Here is a 24,817-nt window from a genome sequence, read left to right as displayed (position 1 = left end):
GTCGACGGGATTCTTGGCAAGCGTACACTGGAATCCGAAACTCGCGAAATTTAATTCTAAGATCACGTACGCGCTGTAGCAAAAGTAAGCATCCATTTGCGAGACTCGGTACGTGTTGTCAATGAGAGAAACGCAAACAGAAGCGCCAAGATATATATACCGGCCCAAGTCCAAACTTGACAGGGCACCCAACCATGACCTACAAACAAATTAACAGGGCGTTCATAATCACCGACGGAAAAACTCTTTAAAACTTACCTTTTTAAATACTGACCGCCTAAGATCATGCACGACCCGCGTCCTGAGTTCGTTGTCATCTATATATTTTTGGGACTGCGGGCCGTCTCTCTCATTCCTGAAAAAAGACCGGACAAAAAAACGCTTGTATCATGGAAGTTTGCTTGAAATGTTCCAAGTTTAAATACAGTGTTGAACCGAACTGTGCGTGTGCGGACGACAGCGGGGCCATGGGTGTCTCGCCTCATAACTTCAGCTAACTCAAAGTACAGTCACTGCAATTCACCGTCAACATAACCAAATATACGAATACCCAGTTCCATCACTCAGATCCAGAAATCTTCGTTGAAATATTAAAATATCATCGACAGAATACCTACCGTTCTGGCACACATCGGCCTTCCATGTCCGCCATATTGAAACCACTTAGTTGACGTTCCTTGAATCTTGAATAAAAGTTACTCGATCTGCAATTTACACATTTGAGCGAGTCAGTCGTGCAAGACATACGCATTAGTCATTATTAAACACATTTCGTCCTAAGAATTTTCGGGAGTGCCCGGAAAAAGACACTCGCCCAAAACATAAACTGTTTCTGTGTCAAATGCCGAGTTAGGGGGTCGAGGTAACCTTTGACCCGTTCGCCCGAATATAGCTGAATGGCCACTAACTGCGATCGAGGGAGACAAAGTCCGGCCCAATTGTCCTTCGGATTAGGCGTGACCTGGTTGCATTGTCCTTTAAAAAAACTGCTTTGAATACTTTTCGAGCATAGCAACTATTATTTGTATGCGTAAGTGCGTGTTGGAACGAATCTCAGAAAGTTCCGTCCAACGTATAAAGTCAAAATTGTAGCAACAGTCGTAGTCGTAGCTACAGAATGTCAGTAACAGTATAACGATGCTATCTTATTTGCTCATGGAAGCCACTACGCGACATTTGTTAATTTTTAAAATACAACGAATGTTTGTTTTTTTTCTCTTTTTTCATCAATATTGACTAATCTGGACCAAATAAGACAGCAGGTCTTTCGGGAGATGTCTAAATAGGAAATCTTAAAACGCTGTAATAATATTCGTGTCACCCGGGACTTTGAATTTACATCGAACGTGTACGTGCTTGGTGATATTTTACGAGGATGTACTGGAATTCAGACTCAGGTGAACTATACAGTACACTTAAATAACAGGTGTTTTCCGATCGAAGGGAGATAACGAACAAATTCAGCGAAGAAATGACAACTTTCAAGGAATTTTCGACTAATTCGTAGAACTGATTTAAATATGTGGGCAATTCCTAGAAATCTTTAAGAAGAATCCCCGTTACCTGTTCGTGGGAAGATTTTCCAAGTTCGTGTTATGTACCGGATACATCACGTGGTGCTCGACCTTGGAAAAGTTTATGTTTGCTGTGAACAAATACCTGCACAAGTGTTGTCGGGTGCGTCGTGTACAACCTAAAGTGACTATCGGTGTTCATTTATATAGCGCATATATACGTAGCATGATATCAACATAATAAATTACAGTGACCGGGTAATTCGAGTGATACGGTAGCCGTGGAGACTTGGAAATTGACGGCAATGCAAACACATGGTTTTCAATTTCGTGCCAGCAGTATATATGGCAAATTTCCAACTCAATTTGGAGGATGACGTACGCCCGTTCAAACGTGGCGTGGTAGTGACGCACTGTATATAGGACGGGCTAAGTTTAGAATATAGTCCGAGTACTTTTCTGGGATACAAAATTCGAAATAAAATGTCGATGCCACAGGATTTTATTACTAATCTTTTTAAAAAAAATGCACTGACCATAACAACACCCAGCGTGCGACGGTCGGAGTTACCGTCCGCAACTTCGACTCCTAAATGATTTCGAATGGTATTTAAAAAATAAACATATAATAGACAAATAAAAAAAACAAAAAAACAAATAAATAAATATGTAAATAAATAAACAGACAGGGAAATAAATAAATAAATAAATAAATAAATAAATAAATAAATAAATAAATAAATAAATAAATAAATAAATAAATAAATAAATAAATAAATGAATGAATGAATGAATGAATAAATAAATAAATAAATAAATAAATAAATAAATAAATAAATAAATAAATAAATAAATAAATAAATAAATAAATAAATAAATAAATAAATAAATAAATAAATAAATAAATAAAGTGAGTGTGTGGTGCACAGTGACATAGTATAGTTTCAACAGCCTATCCTTTAAATTTAGTAGTTTAGGACGCTCAGGCTGTCGAGTGGAAATTGTCAGCTGTTAACTTGGCGGACTCGGACCAGCCTTGCATTTACTGGGTATTATTCTCCTTTAACAATTCAGGTAATACGAAGTGACATGATAGTGTCACGAATTTCCGCTATCCACTCTGTTATATGACTAAACGTCAAACGTGGCCACACTCTGTCCGGATACCCACTGTGTGTCTTAGTACACCAACTAATGAATGGAAACATTATTTTTATTCATGTTCATTTATATATCACAGACAATTCCAGTAATTTTTTTCAAATGTGAAAATACGATAAATATATAAATAATCGGAATTAAATTGAAAAGAGGCATTCTAAAACCGTATCGCCTGAACATTTCTCTAAAATTTCCTGTTTTAACTTGTACATCATGACCGTGTGAGGACATAAAGTTTGTTGAGTACTGTCGATGTCGCAAATCAAACAAATACAAACATATGACAAAAAAAATAGATTCACATAACCATAGATCTAATATATAACATTGTCCTTACTCATTCACCAAGAAATCAACGGAAAATAAACTAAAATGTATATACAGCTGCATTGTATGACTGCCCTCACGCGATTGCTTGCACTAAAAAATGTTTACTCATTTGTCGAAGTCATGGGAGCGACAGTAAGCAGACAAACAACGAAACACGAGGCAAAACATGCTATTCAATTTCCATATATTCACTAGATTTTAAATTCATGGATTTTCCAGTGAAACAATTTCACATGTTCACGTGGATTTCATTGAACGGATTTTTAGTAAATGGCGAAAATAACACCAAGCGGGCATTGAACGTGTAATTTAACATGCATATGTGCATATCAGCGTAAGTTGTCAATCGTTCCCATCAGCATACTCGCAGCCGGAGTCACCTTCCTGCATTGGGTATGCTATAATGTTAAAACAATCGACCTAATCGCGCAATATTCCGGAAATTCCGAGAATCTTTATGGGTTTCATATAAATGCACTTAAAATAGTATCAGTTTGATGGGCTTCGAGCTGATAATACTTACTTTTACACGTGCACTCATGTCGTTCAATATTTAACGAAATATTTGGGTAATGGTGAACCATAGTAAACTGAATAACTTTGTTTCAAGGTAATTTGAACAACTTAAAAAAAGTCTGATACATTCTGAAGGTACAAACTGACTGTAAATGAAAACTTATATTTAAAAAATGTACACATTTAATTAGTTGATAAAAGCATAAGGTCAAATGAATGTATAATATTAGAAATTACTGTAATTAACAATTCCATACTAATTCCGGGTCGGTAGATAGGAAATAATGTCCCAATGCTATTCGTGAAATTTTGAGGCGAGGCTTTTTGGGGTTCTGTATTTTAAGATTTGAGTTTCTCACCACTTGCTCCTAATAAATATCTAAAGTCTGTGGCGCACTCATCCGGGGAAGGCATCGAGACCTTTAGATCATTGATTAACTTGAAAGGGGGGAAACACGAGAGTGGCGTTATATGTAATGTTTACAGTATTTCCAATAATGTTACAAATAGGATTCAAGTAATTTATATAGATAATGTAGAATTCTTAGCCCCTGTGTGAATTTACCAATCTGGACCGAACATTCTGTGTTTATTGCTCTCTACCATTTTGGATAACCCCGAAGACTGAATGCCAGACCAGTTAGGATAAAACACGGTCAGTACCATGGAATGTCCCGACATGGACACAAATGGTGGTAACACTGATGTAAAATCCCAGTCTTGGCACTCATGGTGACATGACTCTAAAATCGCGGAGAAACGGTTCGGCAGCCAGCGCAAATAGCGAAACAGATTTGTTTTTGTTTTTTAAATCAATAATAAATGTAGATTTGTTCGGGTATTCATATTTTCAAGTATCGTCAACGGTTAGTAACAGTGACTGTGCTTTTGCATTCAGTACTTGCCCCGGTTTGTTGTAAAATAAAATCTCAGCATTTTAGTATTTTTTGCCGAATAACCTTGGAATTGACGTCATAAAACATCAACATTGTTGTTGTTGGGTAGACAATACAAGCCCGAGTATGTCATGGTACCTAGTCCCGTCGATGGAGGGCGCACCTCATCCGACCTTAACCAAGATGCATGTGAGATACTAGGACTTTGCGAGGGATCACTGTACTTGGGAGAATGGACGCGTAATCACCATAACTATTAATAGAACTAGGGGCATGAATTTGAAATAATTCAAAAATCACAGAATCAAATAAATTCGTATTTCTGGATATGTTTGTCTAACGGTGTTTTTTTCGTGTTTATTCTACATTCCTGTTGTTTTTAATTTCATTTTTCAGCTGTGTTTTGTACTTTTCATCTCTTGCGATGTGTGAAATGGGATTCGACGCGTATTATTCTCGACGGCAGAGTTAAGCATTGCACGGCAGTTCTGATCACTGCTACGTCTACTGTTATTATATTACACATGTTGCTGTTTAATCCCAGCTTGTTCGTGTTGTTTTGAATTTTTCAATTCGACAAGGCAGTAAACCTATTGTGCGGAGGTTTTGTGCTATGGATCATATTCGGATTGCCTTGTCTGTCAACAAAATAGAAGCCGGCGTTCGTGTTAACTTGTTTGTTTGTCATCCACACGAAGCAACTGGCCGAACGCACCATACCGCTATCGAAAATAAATCCTAGTTACGGTGTAAAACATAAAGGTTCAGTGTACACACCAAGATTTGCTTTTTATTGAAATTAGACCAAAAACAGATACTGCTATACATAACGATATATTATAAAGTCACGGATAACAATTAAAAGTGAGTAATTCGTGTGTCTTCGTTGTTTCAATAACTAGACTCGAGATTCGAGTTAGTTGAGCTTCAAGGGACACACAATATTTCGAGCAGGAATTACGGTTAAAATAGTAGGGACTGGCTACCTGGGCTACGTCGGGCCCGGAAAATCAAATCCAAACCCGTTTTGAATCCATTTTATATATGATGTCAGTATCATGTAATAGTATTTGCATAGTTTATAATATAGAAGTTGGTTACTAGTACTTGGGAATCCACCAACATTTTTAGAAATTGCGTGAATCGACTGTAGACCATGACGTAATATAATTTCTGTAGCGAACGCCGTCCGAACATTCTCATTCTGCCACAAGTTAAATTCAACTCAAATTACATTAAACAATCTGGAGCAGGACCTGCATGGTTTATCATGAAGATGTTCTCTTTCGGAACAGAGTGAATTTCATTAAATCGACAAATTTGCATAGTTTTATTGAAAACGTTAAACAACATTTACCGTCATCCTACACATTACGTTCCAAATTCAACGGCTTCTTTCCCCACAACTCGATTCAAGCACGATGAAAATACAAAAAAACAACAACAACATTTGAAAGCATGAGGCTACTCATGCTAATTTCATGATATTGATACTGTACGACGAGTGCTCAGGACTGAATGGCTAGCTCCACTGCATGTTTCTATGCACACCTTGTCGACGTGTTTGTCTTTTCACTCGTGTTTAACCACAAAGCCAGAGAAGATGGCGTATGACTGGAATAATACTAATAACAATAATATAAAGAAAAACACGTGGCCAGTTATTCCCCACAGGAATTACTGCAACGAAATGTGTTACGCCACAGTGTCATGGCATACTGGCAATTGTCAAGGGAAGCTGGACATTCGTGACTTCGCATCCAAGTTAACTGTGATCCAATACACAGACGCAAAATAACGAAACAAAATCGAGCCACATTTTATCAACGAGGGCCAGAGATGGAAGAAAAGTATCTAATACGTCGATGCCTATACAATAATTACACACGCAATTTCTGCCCGATGATTTCAATGCAAGCTTTGGTAAAATCCGGCGTGAAATATGTTATAAAACTAACCAGAGACGTTTGCTTGTTTTGTTTTGATCTTTGTATGAATTTGAAACAGTTATGTATTACCTTTAAAGGGTGGTAGTCGTCGCGCAGCCTGTGCTCGATTTTTATGTAAACAAACAACGTATTTTATACGCGTTGAGTACGTCGCTATGAGTCCCATATCGAACCGGACACGGCAAGAGGACCAGCGCTCTTTAAGGTAGAAGACTAATCACAATTTTTGACAACTTGAAAATTGATCATAAATCGCATAACAATGTTCATTAGTTTATTGTGTACAATATTGAAGCTAATGTCCCATGGTACAATGAAATAGCATTATTTTGTGTGTTACAGTTAAGCTTTTTGAGAAATGTGTCCTAATATTTCTTGAAAAGTGCTATTTTTAAAACAATTCCATAGAACACAATGTTGAAGAAAAATTGCATTTTTTAACATTTTTTAAAACCCAGATTTTTTAAATAATTCAGAACAACAAAAAGTATCCCATCATTAACAATATCCCTTTAGTTTGAATACACAAAAAGACGCGACACACATGGTACATAATGAAAGATTTTATGATTTGACAACGATTTCAAAGATACAATATAGACGAGAACATGTAATTTTTAATATTGCTTTTAAATACTTTATACTGATAAATATAGTTGAATACGATTTATCATGGACTGAAATCTCTTTTTTCGTTGCACAAACTTGAGTATTCGTTTGATGCAGTGAAACAATGGCATTCTCGAATAAGCACTGTACATGCGTATTCGTGCCTTTGATTTAATGCCCAGAAAATCATAGTTCGATTTGGTCTACATTATGGAATATCAAACAACAATATCAATTATTATATTTCATCCTCAACAATTTATGTAGCTTAATATAAAACATAACATATAAGTTAATGCACAAACAGCTTCCCGTACTAGCTCAGGTACTAATAATATAGTATTAACGGTGACTCGCCGACAACGTAGAACTGATGTGACAAGAACTAAAATTTACACCGTTCACGTTATTTGAAAAATATAGGAAAAAAACATTGAAAAATGTTGTGTAGTTTGTCCCGGTCATGAGTCCTATGCTACTAGGCATATGTAGTTGCATCAGATTCCTGATCGGTAGACACGAGTTCAAAAACTATTTGAGGCTTAACTCCCAAAAACGTGGGAGTGTGTCACACACTCCGTGAGGAAGGCTAAAGCAACGGGTCGAGTATACGGGCTTTAGAAGAACCTTGGCTAAGTTTTGTAATTCAGCCGGTCCCGTAGATGTCGAGACAACACATTAACTTTCCATTACGATAGGAAGACAGACACAGCCTGCCACGTAGTCACAGACCTAAAATATCATTTCTGTAACAAAAATCGTGGGGGGGGGGGCAACAGTGGCTATCGATTACCACAGCAATAATAGATAATTTACTAAATGTAAGATAAACAACAAGTTATGAAATTAATTATATAAAATCCTAAATATATAATTATAATCAAATTTCTCATCAAGCTAATTAACCGTTTGAAGCGCCACCATCCAAGGATGAATGAAATTATATTCAAATGAGAAATCCATTGTTCAGACTGTGCTTGATACATCAAAAATAACACACCCGGGACGCACCGCTGTTCACACCCTTCTTGTTTGTCTAATTTTGCACGCTAGCGTGAATTGCTATAGTTAAAATAACATATCCGAGAGCGTATCTTGACAGCATTGTCTAACTCCTCTTTTCTATTAAATAAGTTTAAGTGACATCCTGTGTGTACGATGTATTATAGTGATCTAATCTACAATTCGTATTTCCAGTTCATGCAATAACAATCTCAAACTAACTTGAAAATATACATTCTGTGGGTTTTAGTTCCACGTGTAAATTTGTCCGAGTACTGCGTACATTCTCATCATTATCTATCCGTGTCATAATCAGAAGTACTCCGAATGCATCTATGACACCACGACTACGCGACTTACAGGGTAATTGATCCTTAGGTATCCATTTGGTGTGCGGAGTTTGATATAAGCCGTCATTTTAAATATGACACTGGTCGGAAATTATTTTAACAATGCTTCAAACATTTTCTCTGCACTAGACAATGTTTTTTTCCTTCAAAATTTCCAAAATGAATTAGTAAAAAATATAATGATTTATATAGAAATCGGCTCCGCTTTCTTGTTCACCTTTGTCAGTTTTCACATTTTAAAAACAACTATCAAGAGACAGCCAAGACCCCCCCAACTATGTCTAAACATAAACAATTGTTTGCACTATGCGGACCCCTCACCGACTCAAACCCTTAAATGCAAGTTCTCCCAAACTCGTATACGCCCGAAATAATACACAACACTACTACGTAACCCTCTACTACATCGACGCTAAACAGTATCGCACATTGGGGCATGATTTTTATGAAGTTTAAAGCAAATGATTAAATCAAGTAATATTTCAATGTATGGGGTGTGACAGTTTATAGCGCATACTTCGATAAAGAAAGGAATAACACAAAATTAAAGCGCGGTGGTCGTCGCGCAGTGTGTGTTCGAATTTCATGTAAATAAACAATGTATTTTACACGCGTTGTATACGTCGCTATGAGTCCCATATCGAACAGGACGCGGTGGGACGACTGTCGCCCTTTAATGTCGACGTGGACACCGCATGGATATGAGACTGCAAGTCAATGACGTCACGTAGATGCCATTCGAACGACATCTGGCGACTCTATACCTGCAACAAGTTAAAATCCCTCGAAACGATTATGGAAAATTGTATAAAAATCTCAAATTTTCCGATGAAGAAAATTAACCGTTTCTCTAACATGAGTACGATAGTATAAACACATTTCCGCCATGATGTTTAGCACATTCGTTACCACCTGTGAGTGAGAATTTTCAATTTGAAAAAAAAAATACTTCCAAGCTAGTAGGTGGTCGTGCTAATAACGATTAAATGACAAATTTAAAGCGGAGGAGTCACCCGTGTTGACTTTGCCACTTCATATCAACATACGATAATTCTCCAAAGATAACTACGCATTATTAAAGCGGGAGGGTCGGAACCTGCGCATGCGTCAGATGATCATAGCGTGTCAATGTATACAAACAAGCGTCTACCCATGAGCCCTTGCATTTTCAGCATGTGTTGTTACCATCGCTTTAAACAGTGAGTCAGATGTGAACAACATAGGAATACGAAAGAATGTTTTCACAAGACTGGACTTGAAAATATCATGTCATACACCATGAACTTGGGTCCGGGAGTTGGGTGTGATGGAGATGTGATAGCATTATCCCAGTCGAATCGGTACCACCGTACTTCGTGAACACAAGTATTCGAAAGGCATGGAGTTGCTCCACTAGCTGTGTGTCTTGTGTCGGTCTTTGGTTTTTGTGATGGTATTTTAGTCATTTCTGATACATTTGGTGTCATTAAATTTGCTACTTTCAGACATGAGGGTTATTATCGACACAGAAGTGCCATGGTTCCTCCCATAGACCTGCGTAAGGCCAGACTTTTATTATCCCTTGTTTCGCGAACCCACCGAATGATCTGGAGCCGAAAATGAAATAAAAATAAAATTTTATTTCAGCGTAATTTCTCGCGCCCGCCGACTTGTAAGTGCAAAAAATTGCTAAAAAAAACTTATTTTTATCTCAATTTTTCTCCGCCCGCCGCATAACAAATCCAAGTTGCATTTTCGTGGGAGCATCATGATCATCAAAGTACCGAAGTCTCGCCCAGATGATAAACAAGGCTATACATGGATTACAATTAATTTTATTTCATTTCTAAAAAAAGTCTGGCCTAACACAAACGTACGACGCCAAAGGTCTAGTAATACGCACTTCACGAACAGTTTGCGCATGGCACGAGCAGTTCACGACGAGTTCGCGACCAGTTCACGGCTACTGCGCGACAGTGGCGCTCGCGTCGGTGCAGGGGTATTGGGCTTCCAGGACACTGCTCGCCATTCCAGAGATCGCCAGCGAAGAGACAACTTATATCACAGAAACAACATGCTTTTTCTGCTGCTCTTCAGCAATGGTTAGAGCAGCTGCCAGGTATAGGCATCTTCTCTTCTCTGCAATGACTCTGTCTCTGGCATTCAACATGTTGTCTCTTCCACAGGCAATCCAAAAATTACCAGGGGTTGGGGAGCCCCCCTTTTTATGTGGCATGCCCAAGTCGGCATGATAACCGTCCGAATTGCGCAAACTCGTCGTGCCAATGCGGGATGTGCGTAAACTATGCGCAAAATATGCGTGAACTATACGTGAACTCGTCGTGCCAGGTCGTGTCAATGTGGACGCTGATGGGCACGCATTCGTGAACTATTCGTGAACTCGTTGTGAACTATGCGTGAACTAGTCGTGAACAGCGCGGGCGCCTGCCAGTTCGTGCCCAAAAATGGCACGACTTGCCACGACAAAATCGTGGCCAAAAGTCGTGCATTTGTCAGCCTTGCTTTACCGTGGTATTGGTTTCGTGATTTGTATGTGTGCAAATTACTGGATTTACAGGCCTGTGCCCAGTACACTATATTAGGTCCACTCTAGATGTGTAGCCTGTTCTAAACTCGAACTCGAAAACGTTTATTTCCCCTATATTTAATTTGAAAACTACACATACAGTGGCAGCGGCGGCACAGGGGAGCAGAAGGGGCGGTCGCCCCTCGAAAAAAAGTGTTGGGGAGCGTCGTCCCTCCAAAATCAAGCTGAAACAAAATTTGACCCTCAAAATGCAGGAAATAGATGGTCTAGATTTCATTTTTTTAAGGGGGAGCATGCCCGGACCCCCTAGTACGCGAGGTTGGTGAGCAGATCTCGCCCCATGCGATATTTCGTGCCGCCCCCTCTGACATACTATCAAACAGTCATATAGTCACCGTAAACACGGTAACCGTGTCCTAAATGAGACGATAAATCCAGTATGGTCCTGGCGAATTACAACGTACGTTGAAGATTCAACTGCGTTAGGGAATACCTTGGTAAACAATATCGACACAGCGCAGAATAGCATTGTAACCTCGACCAAATGTACAATTAGTTACAGAAGAACAAAAAATAACTGATGTTGCCGTGACAGCCGCTCTGACTTCGTTCTCCACTAAATTCCCAAAAGGCAGGGACACGCGTCCATGGCAACTGTGTTTGCGCAACCCTGCACGAAATCCCTGCAACTACCATTTTCACCTAAAATAATTTTACCACATGGTGTTTTCATGATGTACAGCCTTTGTTATTCTTTTCTTCAGCGTATGTTTTTACTGTCAAACTAATCTTCAGATTTCCGGCAATCCAAATACAGGGACAGGCTGCCACGCAGTAATTAAGCCAACTTTTTGTTCCAATGCAAGCAAATACGACACGCGGAAAATGCTAGTTCACTAAGCGCTTGATCATCATTATCGTAATAAAGAAACGGGCAGATAGAGATTTACGTAAAATACATTCTCATCCCCGATGAGAGAGGGGGGGAGAAATATCCTGATGATATGATAGATGCGAACCGCCATATAAGATACACGTACCGCCAGTGCCTCAATACCTCCAGCTGAAATGTATATGCCCCTTTTCGACATTTTTGGTGAACATTTGTTTTTGTCTTTTCATTGTTTTGCGCTTTAAATAAATTTTTTACGTGCAAATCCTTAAAGCGCGGTGGTCGTCACGCAGCGCGTGTTCGAATTTCATGTAAATAAACAATTGTATTTTACACGCGTTGTATACGTCGCTATGAGTTCCATATCGAACATGACGCGGCGTGACGACTACCACCCCATTGACGCTGCAGGTCGGCGTCTTTTACACCGTCTGTGCTGGGACAGCGCTTCCGGTGACGACACAACGCTACCACCCTTTTCCATGATAGTTAGCTAAGGAGTACCAAAAAGAGGGAACTCAAGCATGCGATCACAGACATCTAGCAAACTAGATGCACCGCCGGGAAGAAAACACTATTTTCGAGAAAAATTAACGCACAGTCAAATATAAAAACACAACAGTCGAAAAAAGTGATTCATATAGGTATATCTATAGCAGATTTGTTAGAACAGAATTATACTAATATGAAAAAAAAAAATGAAAAAAAAAAATAATGTCGATGTAGTATTCAAGTATTGTATTCAAGACAACCGAGACGGGTAGAACCTACATTTCACCAACAATTGATTTGTGAGACTATTTTTTTGTTCGAGAGAAACCCAAAAATGGCAGTATTTTGAACGAAAGGACATAATTTACGACACAATTTAGGTCTTTTTCGTAAAGATTATGAATAGACAAATAACAACATAACAAAATTGGAAAAAAACATGACTCGATCATGGGTTTTATCTTTAAAGAATAGGTTTATATTTTCAAAATGACGCTGTGACAGTTTTTTTTTAAAGAAACGAATTGGGCCCGACAAGAATTTTGCAAATAGCCGTGCGCCGCACATGACTACCTCAATGAAACAAAAACAAAATATTGAATACCATTTTTCAAAAGAGTGCATGAGTGTCGAGAGGTTATTGTTCAGTAAAAAAAAAGACTCCATCGTGCACTAGTTAGTTAAATAGTTGGCCCGGTGTATCGTTTTTTGTAAATATATCCTCACAGTGACGGTACCCCGGAGAAGACTCCGAACGCAACGCTCCCACAATTCTCAGCGAAACATATTTGGAACCATGTGACAATGTATCATTTATGAAAAGAGCTGCTAGAATATTATCCCCAGAAAGGAGCTCGGAAATTATGCGCTTGACCAGCCTTATACAAGACTGAAACTTCCAGTGAAACCTTTTCACGACTGGACCCGCCACGCTCACACAGGACGCCACATTGGTATATTTCAACACTCTGAGAGATGGGAAGCGAGTCTCTTTGTTAACAACTTCAGACAATCGCGGACAATACAAGAAAACCGTAAACAAGCAAAGGATCCGTTAATTAGGTTGATTATTCCGTATGAATCTACTGGCCATTATGGATCTACAGTTAGCGGCAGAATTGCCGCACTTTAGGTGTTTTTTTCTGCAGCCCCATCTCGGATTGTGTGTTACGTACATGTGTTACGTAATTCTTTTTGGTATAGAAGGACAATGGGCGAAGGACTTGTAGAAATCGCTCCTGATTCATGTACGTATGATAATAAAATACCTAATAAATCACCTGCTTCTAATTAATTAATCAGAAGGGGCCATGTATCCACACAGCTCCCGAGAACAACATTGATCTGAAAAAAGTTCATTCTTCGTGAAGGGGTACTTTTTTAGACCAAGTAAACTAGGAAATAAGTACTTCTAGGAACAAAGAGTATTTTCCAATAAATGCTTAACGAAAACTGTACGCTGTATTAAGTATTCATTTTCCGAGTTTAGAGAAGTAAATGTGTGCAGTGAACAGTCTGATTAAAAAAACGCTATTCATATGTGATCGGTTCAGATCTTAATAACATGCTATATTGTGTTATCAGTTAGTTTAGAATTTCAAAAAATCATATCAACATTTTTTTTATTCATCTATAGTGTCCCAGTTTATACCCTGCAAGGGGTGGATATACGAACAAAAAATGTCGACGACTTAAGAACTCTCGTTAGATGTTGCACTAGCTTGTTTTTTTGTTTTTGCACTTGTTATTAGGTCATAAACGATATTCACTTCGAGGACGAATAATTCACCTAAGAATAAGCTTCGCTGACAATACGCTCTAAAACATATGTATACTAGGTATTATCGTGTCTTAGATGAGGTCATTGATACAAATGCGTTCATTTTGTGTGTACGAACGCGAGGTAAAAAAATATATAAGGCTAAAAATAAATATTTTGTGGTTTCTTTTTAGCCGTTTTTTATTTCTTACAGTATTTTAGCAGAAACTAGAAAAAAAGTCACGAACATCTTAGAACACACCAAAAAACATGATACAGGGCCAAATTATAAAAGTCACGGTGGCAACATTCAGACATTCTCCTGTATTATTTGATCCTCGGGGGGCGGACATTAGGGCATTTTCACCGCCTGGCAACCCGCGGCGGTGAAAACAAAGGCCCAAAACTCGCAGAAAACAGTACTTTGGGGGGTGATTGTTGAGACTCCCCTGAACAGTGTAACAAGATTAGCCCTACGTGTGTAACATATATAAATTTGTTTGTTCGGGATTACTTCAAAGTTGAGTTTGTGTTGTTTTCTCGAATTTTCACCGGCTCGACCGGCGTTCCACAGCAGCGCGCACAGAGCCCATAGAAATGCATGGTACAGTGGTGCGCGTCTTAGCAACGTGGAACGTCTGTGACGTAGCTCCGCCCCCGAGGATAGCTGTTTTATCGACCGTCGCAAGAATGTCAACACATTGGTGATTATCATAGGGCATTTCGCGTTTAGTTATAACACTATAGCATCTAGTTTGTTTTTTGTGCATTGGTAACTTTGTTAAATATTATCTTTAAACATTCAATTTTTTTAACTATAAAACATATTAAATGGTTAATTTTTTTTTCATCAATACAATTTTTCAGCCATATTTATTGGACTGAAAAGCTTTTATTCTAAGTGGACAATGAATGAATGAATGAATGAATGAATGAATAAATGAGTGAATGAATGAATGCCCCAAAACCAAGATACACAAGTTGATTGGTTTTAGAATTAGAAACAATGCTAAATTTATGTTATCGTTTACCTTAATACTAATTCAAGTTGAGATAATTAAGCACATCAAATGTTGTGTGCGTGTATGCGTCGATAATTCATTGTCATTGGTATCCTGCGTGAGATTTGGGGACACATATACAGATTTTACCGTGTTATTCCAAACATTGTTACGCCTCGGATGAATATTTTTGGATTAACGCTACCTCGATTGATTAAAAAAAAAAACAATATATGACGTCAAACGTCGCCAGCTTACATTAATACATCATGCTTAAGCCGGAACGAAACTTTCTTTCCTGGTGCAATGAGATTGCAATAAATACAACAGACTCGGCAGCCGTTGCAAATCCGCCAACATAATGAGTGGTGTTAACATGTGATTAATCTTCAGTAATGCCTGCCCGTTTTTTATGCATCCACTCCTTGCCCAACAGGGAATTTGGTTCACTCTATTGATTTTTTTAGTTTGGGGTAAATTGTTGCGATAATGTGATTTTAGTCAAGTCCTTGTCTCATTGGTGCGCTCATTTTTGTTACTCAATTAAGATAATATTTAATTTTGCTAAATAATTTGTTTTCATACAGCGAATACTGATATTCCAGATGTATTTACCGACTGGAAAGCACATAATTCATCAACAAACATCTGGTAATGCAGGGTAGATTCCGTATAACAAGTATATTAAATCATAACGTCGTCAAATCAAACTGTTCGTGGTTATTTCGGTTGTACATCTTGAGCGGAAGGAGTTTGCAACCAACCAATACAACTAAAAATGAGACTATCATTGACTATGTGTGCATTCTGTGGTAGCACAATAATTACAAAAAATAACTGATCCCCCGCGACCCAAGATTCAGAGCTATAAAAGTCGTATACAATAAAGCCAAACTCCCTTGGGGCGTGCGTCCTACGGTACAAATACCAAGCCTCGATTACTTCATACACGTGTCTTTTTGTTCGGCATCCACTTGTATATGGATCGAGAGGTGTAACTTAAAGAATAATGACACACTGCCTGTTATTGAATGATAACTGTGAAAAGACGGACGGAGACGTGGGCAAAGTGGTGAATAAGACTTGGTTTCACGGCATCATTCGGGAGCGTTCGTTCTTTTGACGTGTTTCATCTTAGTCTTCCCAGGCACACCTTTAAATTTATCATGTTAGAAAAAGCGTGGGAGTCGAAAATCCGCTAGCACAAATTTGCTAGCGCGAGACAGGTTAGTTTTAGCACAAATTAGCTAGCGCGAGACAGGTTAGTTTTAGCTCAAATTAGCTAGCGCGAGACAGGTTAGTTTTACTCTACTGACTGTAGCTGAGCTACATGTAGGTATCACAAACCAGAAAAAATGAAATCAAATCCAACAGTTTCCGATAAGTGTCGATTATTTTGATTATTATTTACTCTACTTAACACCTGAAATATCTTGGAACTTAATCATCGGTTCGATTGAGGTACTGAGTCTTAGTTTTGAGACAAAAATGCGCAACACGTTGATACCTTGAAAGTTGGATCGAACGAAATGAACAAATCTGATAGGGATTCACTCAAGGTCCAACAAATCGAGTATCAATTAAAACAAGGAGAATTATAGCATTTTTTACCATATTTACTAAAATTAGGCCGTCAGGAATGTAAATATAAAGTTGACGCCAGCAGACGACGGCGGGTAATCAGTAATATATATTGCTGTGCTACAGCTGAGTTAAAAACCAACTTGATCACATGGCCATTATAATTATTATTATTAAAATCCAAATCAAAAAGAAAATAATAACTTTTAAAAATATTTGTTTGATATTGCATCTTATTACGGTGTCTGACATATTGTAAATAAAACACTGCTTTTGTAGCAAACAAGAGCCCTACATTTATCATGCGCAAATTTGAAGCGTGGGCTTGAGAAATACACACACAATGCCGTTCAGCCGAACTAGTTCAGTGCTGCAATTTAGAATTGAATTCTGGGCTATTCAAATAAAGCGTCAAGCTGTCACGCAAATAAAAACTGAACTGGGATTTGTCGCATAGTGCCATGCTATAGAACTTAGTATTTGCGGGTTTCAGGGTCACGTGCCATTTTATCCAGGCTTGTTCGCAGCTCGGCTTGTTATAATAATGAGGTTTGGTCCTCTCAAAAAGGCCGTGATCGCTTTATTGAGATGCGAGTGTATACAGGAGAACGTGGTCGCGTGCGACTTCTAATGAGCCTACAGGTATTCAGACGAGCTTGTTCCAAGTTCGGCTAGAACCGAAAAAACATGTCTATGTGTCTGCGTTCAGCTTTAGCCGACATTCACGATAGTTTTCTGACTGGGGATGCTATTTGATCTTTTTCTCTAGACGAACGTTTAATTTGGTGCACAGAATTGACAACTTTAAATTATACAAACAATATCGTTTCTAACTAGTCAAGTTTTCACTACATGAGTCGGATTGGAAATGAGCGAGAGAGCTTTTAGTCTAACCGTAACCTTGAGGGCGTTGTCACACGGCTTGTAGCATATCATTTTAAAACATAAATTAGAATTTCACCCAAACGATTGTTAATAAACAGTCACTTTATGCAAAATTGAAATACAATATTATCAACATATTCCAAAAAAGTGCCAGGAAGTGATAATGGCCGATCGGTTGTGATTATTTTATACTTATTTTTTTAATCGCGCTCTCATACTATGGGAATTGAAAGCAGCACACAAACAAAACAGACACTACATATTTCATGTGTGGGACTAATTCCACGTGACAGGCGATATGACCATCTTACGACACTATCAATGTCAATATTGGTCCAAAAACCACAATGTTAGCCGTTATATATGTGTATAGTTTTGATGGTGCCGGATAATGTCACAGAGCACCGGCAGATCTTCAGCAATTACTCGCTCCCCCAATTTTCAGCCAACATACGCCCACACGAATGTACAGTTCCAGTAACTGATATAGGTTTAGTTTTAAAGTGTCCACCAATCAGTACGGCACACCCCTAGCCGTAAACATGAAGTAGACGCGGCTTATGGGTAATTTTTTTTCGTGGAGATGAGTCGGGTGACCATAACGTGCATAGCTCCGATCACCGTATAACATTGCTCATATTTTTCAAGAAAATCGCAACATTGCAATACAATTACCTCTAAGTGGGGCTCTGTGTTATTAACATTTAATAATGCTGATTTGGAACCAAGTAAACAGCATTCTGACCAAGTCTGTTCGGCATCGAGAAAAAATAACGGGACATTGATACGCAACGCCATACCGCTCACTATGTAATATATCACCAGTAGATGAAGTGAGCATTCAATAGACCACGCTTTCTGCCAATATACTTTTGTTTCCATATTAACACGTTTTACTAATTTTTTTACTAATTACACTTGCTGAAAATACACTGATGGGTTTTTTGACATCCTTAATGCGTTTATTTTTTATTTCAACACGGAAAAATTATAGGAATTACAACTCATTTCTGCACACCACATTTCTGAAATTATGTTCTTTCGAATTGAATTAAATTAAAAGCTGGACGCAAAACATTTTCGGCCGTTTGTGGCACCATCATAATTTTTCTACGGGTGATTCCAGATACGGACATGCGCTATTAGTTTACACTAGCTGGCTAGATCATAGGGACACGATGCTAACTGTATGCGGCTGTGAATATCTTTGGAATATAGCCGTGAAACAATATACAGTAATAATAGCAGCACAATTTACGACACGTTACGCAAAATCATATATTTCCCTGGGGCGTATCACCGTCATTTAACTTCATAAAAGCTGTTGCTTTAGACTTTTTTTCAGCCTTTTTTTCCATTATAAATATTGTGCGATTTTAGAAAAAAAGAATGATTTCTTTAGGCCCGTTTATTTTCGCAGAAACAAAAGAAAAACAAATCGTGAGTGACCCATTCCAAATAGATGCGCGCTGACCAGAAACAAATCATTATAGTTTTCGTTGGCCCTAGTTTCCGTCTTTTCTGTTGGTTTGAAAAAAATGGCATTCATAGTGAAATACTGTGTGCGAGTTTGTGATACATAGACAGAATAGAGACAGCATGTACTCCCCATTTCTACGTGGACCCATGGTTTATTTTTGTCATCCAAGTAACCAAACTATAGCGTATGCGTGGCCCTCCCATTAGTCAACCATCAAACGCAATTACTCGCACTATTTATGGAAATAAAACTGAAGACCCCGGAAAAGTTTTGCGATCGTACGATTGCAAGCACTTTGATTCATTTATTAGATTATTTCGTGAAACATATACGCGGACAACTGGTGTGCGCACATAAATAAAGCTTTAAAAAAGGAGCACGTTCCACTTACCGTTGCGATCTCGACAACCACGAGTGTCCATTCCTCTGCATTACCGTGGGCTGTTTGTACGTCGCCATTATTCGATGTGCTTTTGACCTTACAGGGATTAATTTTGACGCGCAGTTAACCTAAAGAATCGGGCCTTGACGCGCAGCTAACCTTGCAGGATAGGGTCTTGACGAGTAGTTGACCTTACAGGACTGGGTTTTGACGCGTAGTTGACCTTACAGGATTGAAACTTGGCGCGCAGTTGACCTTACAGGATTGGATTTTGACGCACGGTTGATCTTACAGGATTGGCTCTCTCGGAATAAACGATGGATCAAATTGCATTGTCGTCAACTCGACGCATCTACACTGCATTCGAGTGATGGCGTTTGCAAAACTAACGAGGTATTATACTCGGTTATTCAGCAATGACGTCATATCACACATGTTTTATTTTCTGGATGAAAATATTTTTCATTTATATTGACCAGTATAGGCATGGCGATTTCGTAGGACTCCCTAAGCTATAGCTGGTTAGCAGGTAGCATATGCACATACAGCGAACGCGGCGAATATATCTGCTACATTCAGTCAAAAATTGAAAGGTTTAGATTGGCCATGTTGAAATTTCCTTTCTTCAACTTACAGCGTAAAAAAATAAGCCACTCGAATAATAGACGAGCCGTGTCCCTGGGATTGTAATAGGGATTACCCATAATTTACTCTCAAATCATCTACAACGATGTTGCTCTGGTAACTACCTCCAATATTCATCACCCCGGAAACATCAAATCCCAGAAAATAATTAGACGGCATGTTCAAATACTAGTTTTCTGTTGCGTTCGAAATAAAATGACTGGTGGCGCTCTGGACACTCTCACTCACAATACGTAGCGCCCTCACAGAATTCGTCCTCGTACTTTAAAGTGGATGAGTTCATCGTTTCCGGGAGTTCGGTTTGAATTTGTGAACGTCCACTGTTTAAACATACATCCAAACCTGTGTATTGTGACCCCAAGACATTGACATTTTCTTTTCCAGATAAGTTTTCTAATATTTGATTAATTTATTCGTGAATAAATATATGACAATCCTCGGGGGCGGACATCCGGGCATTTTCGCCGCCTGGCAACCCGCGGCGGTGAAAACAAAGGCCCAAAACTCGCAGAAAACGGTACTTTGGGATGATTGTTGAGACTCCTCTGAACAGTGTAACAAGATTATCCCTACATGTGTAACATATATCAATTTGGTTGTACGGGATTACTTCAAAGTTGAGTTTGTGTTGTTTTCTCGAATTTTCACCGGCTCGACCGGCGTTCCACAGCAGCGCGCACAGAGCCCATAGAAATGCACGTACAGTTGTGCGCGTCGTAGCAACGTGGAACGTCTTGTGACGTAGCTCCGCCCCCGAGGATACATTCTCAGTACAAAATTAAATTTTTCAACAGATATTCGAAGAATAAATTAATTGTTAAATCGAAAATGATACTGAAGAGACTAGTGTAAAATATCACACACGTAATCATCTTAATTTTGACCATTCACAAAGGGTCATTTAACCAAACCGTTAACAAAATGGTGGTCACTGGTCACAAATTAGAATGTGGTCTTTATATATAGATCACCCAACAGGTAAATTGTATTGAGACTGTCCCAAAAGTGGTTACTCTAGACCGGTAGTATTTTTGTCGAACACAAAATTAAGAAAACCCCTTTAACTTTATTTCAAGTCGGCATTATTTTAGCAGTTTGACATGCATGGAATTCTTTACGGAACGAACGAACCTTCGAAATTCCATTATTTGAGGAATACTCCCGAGTTCCCACACAGCAGCATGAAGGGTTACTTGAAAATTTGAAAGACTGGCTCACCATACAATAAGACAATGCTTCGGATCAAAATCGTGTTTCTATATCGAGATCTGTAAATCCTACGTTGTTATTTTAATGTGATATATCAGTTTCAATTACTGAATAATCCAAATAATATTATGTAATATTCCAAATCATTTGTAAACAATGATATGGCTAATAGAAAAAAAGTTTAGATTCTCATCCTAGGAAAAATATAAAAAAATAATGTGGTGCCGTATTTCACTTCCCGACAATGTAAATGACAGGCTACATATTAGGTATGTTTTTATTGTTCTCTATTTTATTCACTCATGGTCAATATCTTGAATGTTAAGTACGTACGCGGTTGTCGCGAATACAATATCTGACGCTGAGCCATTCATTTACTTTTTTTCCATATTCTCTTATACGAATATTAGTCCAGTCATTCTAGCGAAAAAAGGGGGCCAACCCGTCACAAATTGCAACAGAAATAATTTCTTCACAGTGCTTTTCGGAAAGGTATCTAGATTGACATACTAAAAGTCTAATAAAATCGAGGCTTCCGAAATATACCTAATTTGCATATATTCAAAATGGCCGTTTCATTTTGCACATATTTTTACTTCTAGATGAGGTATTATAAAAATTCATGATGCTATGGTACTGTTTTGAGTCGGAGAAGGTACGAGAGTGCCAAATGTGTTGGTTGGGTAGATGAAAATTTGCATTAATCCAATATGGCCGCGATAATATAATTATTTAATGTAACTTCTCTTCCGGCTTTCTCTTCTATGTGGCATAAGTAATAAGTTTAAGATGCTAAAATACATGTCAATGTACAGTACAGAAAAGATGTAAATAAATGGTTTCCTTGGTAGACGGATGCTTCATCTGCATAAATCCAACATGGCCGTCACATCTAAAAGAAAAACTAGAGGAATGAAACACCTTGGTTGGATCTGCAAATCTGCTATACTATATACATAATAGACCATTTAATCGTAAATTTTCAACTCTAAAAACTATATTTTTGATTTAACAAACTGTATTAAGTAGTTATATTTCTGTCCAAAAGTTTATTGTTTGATTAATGTAATTGCTAATCGTCATCGCTATCTTCATCAGATATCTGAACTACATTTGGGCATCCAGATCCTCGATATTGACTACAAACTGCAGAACATTCAAGGTTGTGCTTTCTGCAGGTACATCTGACTGTAACAATCTGTGAAGCAGTTGCATCTCAGTATCCTCAAGAGAAATTCAGGTGCTGCCTCCTTGTCAGTCATTACAGAAATGATGATCGGTTGTGGATCGCGTGCTGGGATTTGCTTCCTGGTGTGAAACCCATTTCATGTCTTTATCACGACTTGATTGTCCATAAAGGTGACACACCCGTCCGAGAAGGACAGGGCCCCTAATTCAGCCCAACGCCTACCCGAGGCGAGGGTAGGAAGACTGTTTTCCACGTCAAAAGTTTAAGTGGTGCTGATCGGAGAGGCTCAAAGGCTCAGTCTGCTTAGAGCGTCCAACACAACTTATAATTTCCAATTGGTTGGTTCCCTCGTTCGGGGTCTAGGCCTCTGATTAAACAGTAAACAGTTTCCTAATAATAGGACAACCGGCTAGCCCCGTCCCCAGAGAATCCCAATGGTGGGTGACAAGGCTGACCTATAGCCAACAATCGTTCAAACGATGGACAAAAAGTCAGCTGTCTGGCCAACAAAGGATGACATGGATCTCCCTTCCACTACACCAATCGTACGCACATAATTTCGAGGCATAGGTTGTGTTGGTGGGATCCCTGTTCGCCCTGGCCAGGACATTAGCAGCCCACTGAGTGAGTCAACTGAGAGCCTTGATGCGTGTAAGTGGTACACCATTGGCCTCAAAGGCAGTGCACCGTCCGGTTGGGACAGCAGATCCGGAAGCACCCCTGGTGTTTCGACTAACATTTCCAACAGTAGTTAAAACCAGACCTTGCTTGGCCCGTCGGTCGCCACCCGCGTCAAAGTGCAGATGCACTCATGTCGAAGTTTTTCCAGTTCCCGGTGAAAAGCGGGAAGGGAGGAAAGGCAGGTCTAAAGGGGACGACAAAATGTCCCTGGCCCAGGCTCCTGGAGTCGGCAGGTATGTCATGTACATCGAGAGTTTGGCGTTCTGGGATGTGGTGAATAGGTCTAACCTTAGACCGTTCCACCGCCGAAACAGTCTGGAGGTTATCCATGGAGGTATCCACCACTCTGCGTTCTGGAGACAGAGCCGCCACGAGAGGGCGTCCGTTTGACTGTTTCTCGCCCCTGGAAGGTGGTGTGCGGCTAGCTCCACATTGTATTCCAGGTACCAAAGGAGAATTTGCTCCGCTAGGACTGACAACGATGGGGATCTTGTCCTTGTAGCTATAGGAGACCACCACTGTGTTATCCGTGCGAAGCAACTATGGGTAGAAGTGAACTGGTCAGTAGGATCCTAAAGCACCGGGACTACTCCTTCCATCCTCAAAAAAGAAGAGGGTGGGGGAGGTCCAGCCTGCATAACTGAGGCGGTGGTGCGCCCAGTGAAAACAACCAAAACTGCATTCCACTGTACAGAGGCAGCCCCTGCCACGAGAGCCAGATGACACTGCAGGATATCCCGCTTAGCCGTGTGGTGTCCCACCAATGGCTGTGTCTGCTGGTCTAGGAGGCTGGTGTGTTCCGCCATTGAACCTTCAGAGTGCTGGCGACGCAAAACAATTCGTTCCAGTGGCCACAACTCGAAGATTGAGGGTCGCCACTGCTCTCAGTGCGTGGATTGTTTCAGTCGAAATATTCCATGAACACGCCCCCTCCCACCGAACCAAAACAAATTGTGGTACCGGGGTCGGGGAAAGAACCAAAGGATTTGACTCTGCTGGCTCCGGGTGGGGGTTGAACATCAGATCACTAGGACCCCTTACCCCACGACGTGTCTCACGAAGTCATTACAAGGAACAGACTCCGAGGAGCTACCCGAGGTTGCACATTTAAATGATACTATTTTGACGGCCATATTGGATTTATGCAAATGGTTGTTATTCAATGAAATGTTTCACAATCACGGACATTCACACACACCAAACCATATCGCAGCAACTTGAATATCTAAAAAATGTCATCTAGAATTAAAGATATGTCCTAATAGTTATATTTTCCATGTTGTAAAAATGCACCAAACGATCATTTTGAATATATGCAAATTAGGTATATTTCGGAAGCCTAGATTTTCCTAGACTTTTAGTATGTCAATCTAGGCACCTCCCCGGAATGTATTGTGAAGAAGTTATTTCTGTTGCAATTTGTGATGGGTCAAACCATAAATTGACTGAACTATATATGAAGCATGCATTTAACTAGAAAAAAAACAATTGTAGAGTTGGTTTAGGAGGGTAATACATTTTGAATAAATCTGAGATACAGTGTGTTTTATATTTTTTGTGATTTTTCATGCTTAAGTAAACATCAGTATTTGGGGTTAGTCTAGAGAGTTGATCTCGACTCCCAGCTGCTCCACGATGGTGATTTTTGGTATAGGTATTCTCTGATAGCTGGCAAAGATAGTTTGTCTACCACTTTGACTTTAGAAAATACGACACAACTCTCCCCTATGTGAACTCTGAAACAAGGTACCATATTTCAAAACAACG

At 39.2% G+C, this 24,817-nt stretch overlaps 1 protein-coding gene across 1 annotated transcript in view; it reads right to left on the bottom strand.

Annotated features, from left to right (window-relative positions):
* LOC102806249 (uncharacterized) overlaps positions 1-773 on the bottom strand; it is a 59,552-nt gene extending 58,779 nt beyond the window's left edge. Inside the window, exons 1-2 of the mRNA XM_085495930.1 lie at positions 618-773; positions 259-355 (exon numbers count right to left, since the gene is read on the bottom strand). Of these exons, the coding sequence (XP_085352056.1) occupies positions 259-355; positions 618-652 (132 nt within the window). The 5' untranslated portion in view covers positions 653-773. The remainder of the gene's footprint in view (positions 1-258; positions 356-617) is intronic.
* Positions 774-24,817: the final 24,044 nt, after the last annotated feature.

Source organism: Saccoglossus kowalevskii, chromosome 22 (genome assembly GCF_978046115.1).
Source record: "Saccoglossus kowalevskii chromosome 22, keSacKowa6.1, whole genome shotgun sequence".
NCBI classification, from domain to species: Eukaryota; Metazoa; Hemichordata; class Enteropneusta; family Harrimaniidae; genus Saccoglossus; species Saccoglossus kowalevskii.
The sequence above is the reverse complement of the archived record's forward strand: the minus strand, read 5'-3'. Positions and strand labels throughout refer to the sequence as shown.